At 36.0% G+C, this 7435-nt stretch overlaps 1 protein-coding gene across 2 annotated transcripts in view; it reads right to left on the reverse strand.

The window, feature by feature from the left end:
* The window catches only part of IMPA1 (inositol(myo)-1(or 4)-monophosphatase 1), a 43583-nt gene that overhangs the window by 15178 nt on the left and 20970 nt on the right, over positions 1–7435 (reverse strand). Inside the window, exon 6 of one of the 2 annotated variants that reach the window (XM_006830814.1) lies at positions 5255–5363. The exons of the other annotated variant lie outside the window; for it this stretch is intronic. Coding sequence (XP_006830877.1) covers positions 5255–5363 — 109 coding nt within the window. The remainder of the gene's footprint in view (positions 1–5254; positions 5364–7435) is intronic. 2 annotated transcript variants of the gene reach the window in all.

Below are 7435 nucleotides of genomic sequence, written 5' to 3' on the forward strand. Positions count from 1 at the left end.
AAAAAATATATCTTCAAATTGTCTTATAAAACAAAACTGCTCTATGCTACATACAAGAGACACTAAAAAACACAGTGATGAAGTAAAAGACAAAAGAGTGCATAAAGATTTGCCAGGCAAAAGAAAATAAGAAGAAAGTATGGACTGCAATCTGATAGTACAGTAGACGCAAGACGAGCATTAAAAGACAAAGGAGACTTTATAACAAAAATATAAGATATGAATAAACAGGCATCAAAAACCCTAATATCCACTTATCAGAAACCACTCAGCTGCACGCAACAGTTAAAATAAAAGCTACCAGAGTCACAAGGAGAAATACATAGAAATATACTAATGAAAGATTTTAACATGTCATTCTCTATATGAAATAGATCAAGTAGCCAAAAGACGAAACATAGTACGTTCAACCATTTGGGTGTTATGACAGGACTTCAACAAGTTCATGAAGAGTGGAATGAAAAGATAAGGGAAGTTTTCCATGATCTTTTTGAAGCCCCATCATATATGCATATTACCTTGAGTGTTTACAGAGACCACAGCTGTTTTGAGTGCATATGGAACTTCCAAAAAAGTTTATCATATACTTAGGCCCCAAGGAAACTTCAATAGGTCCCATAATATCCATAAAGTAGAAATATTAAAACATAAAAAACTACAAGTTAAAAACGAAATTAAAGGGGGTGGGGGAAAGGCCATCTACGAAGAAATGAAAGACTACAACTCTTTCAGTAAAGGAGATATACAAGAAATTACAGAATCCATGAAAACCAACTACAGTATTTTTCTGCAAATAATGTGAGATGTCTACATTTGTTTGCTAGCTGCTCCCTTACACTATCTCTTCCAGGTATTTTTGGAAGCTACTATGCTAATTTTTTTTAAAAGTAATCTGTAAAAAATATTTAGCATAATTTACAAGGTTGTTGTTGTTGTTAGGTGTCACTGAGTCAGTACCAACTCATAACAACCCTATACACAACAGAACAAAACACTGCCCAGTCAATCCTGGGCCAACTTCACAATTGTTGCCATGCTTGAGCCCACTGATGCTGTCACATTGCCAATCCATCTCACTGAGGTCTTCCTCTTTTTCTCTGACCCTCCAACTTACCAAACATGATATCTTTCTCCACATACTGGTCCCTCCTGACAATATGTCCGAAGTATGAGACACAAAGTTTGGCCATCCTGGCCTCCAAGGAGCCCTCTGGATGCACTTCTTCCAACACCGATCTGTTTGTTGGTTCTTTGGGCAGCCCATGGCACTTTCAATATTCTCCTCTATCACCATAACTCAAATGCATCAATTCTTCTATGGTCTTCCTTATTCACTGGCCAGCTTTCATATGCATTTGAGGTTATTGAAAATACCACAGCTTGGGTCAAGCGCACCTTAGTCCTCAAGCTGACATGCTTGCTCTTCAATACTTTAAAAGGTCTTGTGCAGCACATTTGCCTAATGCAGTATGTCATTTGATTTCTTGACTGCTGCTTGACTGTTGATGGTTGATCCAAGAAGAATGAAGTCCTTGACAACTTCAATCTTTTCTCCATTGATAAGAATGCTGCTTATTGGTCCAGTGGTGAGGATATTTGTTTTCCTGACATTGAGATGTAATCCATACCGAAGGCTATGCTCTTTGTTCAGCCAACAAGGTTGTATCATCTGCATATCGCAGGTTGTTACTGAGTCTTCCTCCAATCCTGATGCCACATTTTTCTTCACATAAACCAGCTTCTCGGATTATTTGCTCAGCATACAGGTTGAATAAGTATGGTGAAAGAATACAACCTTGCCGCACACCTGTTTAATTTTAAACCATTCAGTGTTCCTATGTTCTGGTTGAACAATTGCCTCTTGGTCCATGTACAGATTCCTCATGAGCATAATTAAGTGTTCTAGAGTACTCATACTTCGCGATGTTGTCCATAGCTTGTCATGATCTATATAATCAAAAGCCTTTGCATCGTCATAAAGCACAGGTAAACATCTTTCTGGTATTCTCTGCTTTCAGTCAAGATCTATCACACATCAGCAATTATATCCCTCGTTCCACGTCCTCTTCTGAATTCGGCTTGAACCTCTGAAGTTCTCTGTCAATGTATACTTGCAGCTATTTTTGTATTACCTTTAGTAAAGCTTTGCTCGCATTGGCTATCAAAGAGATAATCCAATGATATCCACATTCCGTTGGGTGACCTCTCTTTGGAATGGGCACAAATATGGATCTTTTCCAATCAGTTTTCCAGATAGTTGTCTTCCAAATTTCTTGGCATATATGAGTGAGCTACTTGGTAAAAGTAAGGTATAATCAAAACACTACTTATCAGACCTACAAGCTACACTTAAAAGTGATCAGATGAAAATTCATAGCCATAAATACAAATGAAAATAAAAAGAAAATATATAAATTCTCCATTTATAAAGAAACAAAATGAACAACCACAAAATAAATCTACAGACGATCAAAATAACAAATCAAAACACTGGTTCTTTGAAAAAGCAAATAAAATTAATCACTAGTTGATTTAATCAAGTTTGTTTTTTGTTGTTACGAAAAAAAGGAAGACACAATTATGTAAACACTAAGAAACAACAAGGAAATAAAAATTGATAAAGGGGACTATGAAAAAAAAGTCATGAGTCATATACCTTCCACTATTCAATACCATTTGTAAACCAATGTATAATATCTTATATAAACCAATGTAACCAATGTAAACCAATGTATAATGTCTTAGTGAAAATGTTCCAGATTAAAGGAGCCTAGAGACCTGCTCATCTATTAGTTTTTTATATTATGCTGGCTCTCACTTGTCTATGCCAGAAAATTTGGAAAACAGCTACCTAGCCAACTGACTGAAAAAAAGCATCCATATTTGTGCCCATTCCAAACAAAGATAAATCAACAGAATGTGGAAGTTATAGAACCATAAATGCAAGTAATATTTTGCTGAAGGTATTCAAGTACAGAGCCAGGGAACAGCCAGAAATTCAAGCTGGACTGAGATGAGGACTTGGAATGAGGGATATCATTGTCGATGGCAAATGGATCTTGGCTGAAAGCCGAAAATACCAAAAAGATGTTTGTGTTTTACTGACTATGCCAAGGCATTTGACTATGTGGATCTTAAAAAATTAGGGATAACATTAGGAAGAAAGAGAATTCCAGAACACTTTTACTGCATTCATACTTAGACCAAGATTTACTCATTGGAACAGGACAAGAAGATACTATTGTGTGGTATAAACTAAGGAAAGGTGTACATCTGGGTTATATGTTTTCACCATACTTATTCAACCTGTATATTAAGCAAATCACCATACTTATTCAATCTGTATATTAAGCAAATCATCCAAGATGCTGGACTATACAAAAAAGAATGTGGCATTAGGATTAGGGGAGATTCATTAACTTTCTGCACTATGCAGATGACAAAATCTTGCTCACTGGAAGCCAAGACGACTTGAAGCATTTACTAAAGCACTACAAACTCCAGTACGGATTACACCTCAACATAAAACAAAACTCTTCACAACTGGACCAAAAAGCATCATTATAAACAAAGAATACACAGAATTGTCAATGATTTCATTTTACTTGGGTTTACAAACAACATTCATGGAAGCAGCTGTCAAGAAATCAAATGATGCATTGTATTGGGCAAATTGGGTGCAAAAGATCTCTTAAAGTGTCGAAGACTAAAGATGTTACTTTGAAGGCTAAGGTATACCTGATTCAAGTTACAGTATTTTCAATTGCCTCATATGCATGCAAAAATAGATGATGAATAAGGAAGATCAAAGAAAAATGGATGCATTTGAATTATAGTTTTGGCAATATTGTTGTTAAGTGCTGTTGAGTCGATTCTGACCCATAACAACCCTGTATAGGGTTTCCATGGAGCAGCTGGTGAGCTTGAACCATCGAACTTGTAGTTCAAGCGACTTTGCTGTCTGACGCATTAGCCCAATAAATTACATAAACTCACAAAATTATAATATAGATGTATATTCAATAAAAAGTAAATTTATAAAGTTAGTAATTGTACTGTGGTATGGAAAAATATCTTTAGTCTTAGGAAGCAGCAAACTGAAGTAGTGAGGGATATAGAACTATGATTAAAGGGGGAAATGTGCATATATAAATACACACAGACAGAGAAAAGAGTGAGCATGTAAACTCTTGCTAATGTTAGGTGCCATCGAGTCGATACCGACTCATAGCGACTCTATGTACAACAGAATGAAACACTGCATGGACCTGGGCCAACCTCACAATTGTTGCCACACTTAAGCCCACTGATGCTGCCACTTGGCCAATCCATCTCGCTGGGGGTCTTCCTCATTTTCTCTGACCCTCCACCTTACCAAACAGGATATCCTTCTCCAGTGATTGGTCCCTCCTGACAATATGTCTGAAGTATGAGAGACGAAGTTTGGCCATCTTGGTCTCCAAAGAGAACTCTGGCTGTACTTCTTCCAACACAGATCTCTTGGTTCTTTTGGCAGCCCATGGCACTTTCAATATTCTCCTCCAACACCATAACTCAAAAGCAACAATTCTTCTACAGTCTTCCTTATTCACTGCCCAGCTTTTGCTTGCATATGAAGTTAATGAAAATATCATGGCTTGGGTCAGGCGCACCTTAGTCCTCAAGCTGACATCTTTGCTCTTCCACAATGTAAAAAGGTCTTGTGCAGCACATTTACCTAATGCAATACATCGTTTGCTTTCTTGATTGCTGCTTCCATGAGTGCTGATGGTTGATCCAAGAAAAATGAAGCCCTTGACAACTTCAATCTTTTCTCCACTGATAATAATATTTATTGATCCAGTGGTGAGGATTTTTGTTTTCTTTACAATGAGATGCAATCCATACCACAGGCTGTGGTCTTTGATCTTTATCAGTAAGTATTTTAAGTCCTCTTCACTTTCAGTGCAAGGTTGTATCACCTGCATACCGCAGGTTGTTAAAATAATGAAGTAAACTGGGTAAAATGTTAACAACAGGCAAAAAGTGAATGTGGGCAAAGTATACACTCCTATTCTTTGTACTACTTTATTTCTGCAATATTTTTTAAGCCTTAAATAATTTTCTAATATAAAGTTTAAAAGTTACATTATAAAGTTAGAATTGTGTTACCCATTCCATGTCTGTTAATAAAAAATTCATTTGTAAAGAAAACTTTATTCCTTTAAAATATTGAATTACCTGAAACATTAGGTGAGAAATGCTAAGAGCTTACCCATGAGTAGGAAGGCAGAGAAGTCTCTCTATATTAGAAAGGACAATTTTTATGGTCTCGGGGGTTCTGGAAGAGCCAAACTCTGTCACCAAGAGTGATTTGGTAATATCTAAAAGAAAATGTTATAAATATTAAACTATTACTAACTTTTAACAATCAGAACTCTAGAAAAAAAATTGACATCTGTAATGGAGAATAAAATAGGACATTTTTATCCCCCTTCCTAAATTTTAGGCAAATTTGTTTCTTACATTTTAAATACTAGAATGCTAATAAATTTATCAATGATTTATACATCCATCAAAGAGTCTAGCCTGTCCTAAAAAACATGCTGAATCTAAATGATTTACCTGCACACAAAAAAACTTCAGCAAGCAACAAATACTTTAAATATTTTTAAAAATTTAATTAAGAAAGAAATGTTTAAGCAGATTTGAAATAAAGCAGCAGTACTGATACAAATGGGAGTGGCTCCAAAGGTAAACACTGAACTGTGAACTACAAAGTCGGTGGTTCAAGCTCACCACTGGCTGCTCTATGGCAAATAGATGAGGTTTTTTGCTCCTGCAAAGATATACAGCCTCAGAAGCAGGGTTACTATGAGTCAGTGCCAACCTGATGGCACTTAACAACAAGTGATTCAAATAAACTAAAACTTAAGTGGTAGTTTTCTATCTCCATTTACAAACCTGAAAGATTATTCAATGGTCTCCAATCCCTCTAGAACACTGTGACTGATGCTCGTGGCACTTAAGGCTCTTGGGTAACAGGCTCTTCTCTGTTACAACTCCACACTTGTGTAGTTTACCACATGAAATGTATGCTTAGCAGCTTTGTCTGTTCCTAAACATGTTTATAACACGTTGTACTTCTTCTAACAATTATGCAATTTAATGAAATACTACTAGGAAATTTAATGATAAACTGAGATAAAGAGATATGATTTAGGGGAAAATTGCTAAAAAAATGAATATAAAGAGTGTAAGAATTATTTCAGCGAATACTATACCACATTCTTTCAATTCAAAGATGCATATTTCTCACATGCTAGCATCTCTAAAAGTAGGATGTGTCTTCCAATCATTAGGGTCTTAAGTTTACTGAAAAAGTAATGAACTAAATATATGCTTTCAAATTAACAGTAGACAAAACAAACACAAACACACACACAAAAAAAAACTCACTCCCATTGAGTCAATAAACAGTCACATAGGACAGAGCAGAAGTGATGCCTAGGGTTTCCGAGACTGTATATTTTTACAAGCACAGAGAGCCTCAGCTTTCTCCCTCAGCACCCAGCTAGTGGGTTTGATGCACTGACCTTGCAGTTAGCAAAACAACACTTAACCCACTTTGTCACCAAGGTGGACATGACAACTGTAAAGTAAAGGATGAGAAAAAATGTAAAATTCTAAAAAGCTTTTGAATGCAGACTGTTTTGCAAGTAACTTTTTAAGTTCCTGCTGCACTTAAGAGAATCTAAAAAGGCAATGTGGAAAATATTTGAGGTTTGTGGAAAGAAAGGGGACTCAAAACTTCAACCAGCTATCACAGAATAAGACTTAAAACTCCACTCATCTAGCTTATTAAATATGTGTGTGTATCATTTTTTTATCATTCCCAGTTTAAACAAACTTTTTTCTCAATGCATAGTCTAGTGATTGGTCCCAATGGCATCAGATAGGAGAAATTCTAATTTCAAATGTAATGGCTGAAACAGTAATTCATGATCTCTAGTCTTACTCTGAGCCTGAGCATTTGTTCAGCTCCATTTGCTTCCACAAGTACTCCTATGAAGAAGGCACAGGGCCAGCAATGTTTCATTCTGTTAAACGGAAGATCGCCACGACTCAGACTGACTGGACAGCACAGGACTGCTAACACAGGTCGGCAGTTCAAACCCACCAGCAGCCCCTCGAAAACTCTATTCAGGGTCGTTATGAGTCAGAACAGATTTGAAGGCACTTAACAACAACAACAATCACACTGAATGTGGAGCTCAAAATAAAAGCAAACAGAAAGTATACACAACTTAAGAATAGTTAACATTTGGAGAATCCGATAGGTTAACTATACCTGAGTATATATATCGAGTATGTGTGTGTGTGTGTGTATGTATATATATATATATATTTATACACACATATAAATATAAAACATATATAAAGCAAATATATATGT

Source organism: Chrysochloris asiatica, unplaced genomic scaffold (genome assembly GCF_000296735.1).
Source record: "Chrysochloris asiatica unplaced genomic scaffold, ChrAsi1.0 scaffold00001, whole genome shotgun sequence".
Lineage (NCBI taxonomy): Eukaryota > Metazoa > Chordata > Mammalia > Afrosoricida > Chrysochloridae > Chrysochloris > Chrysochloris asiatica.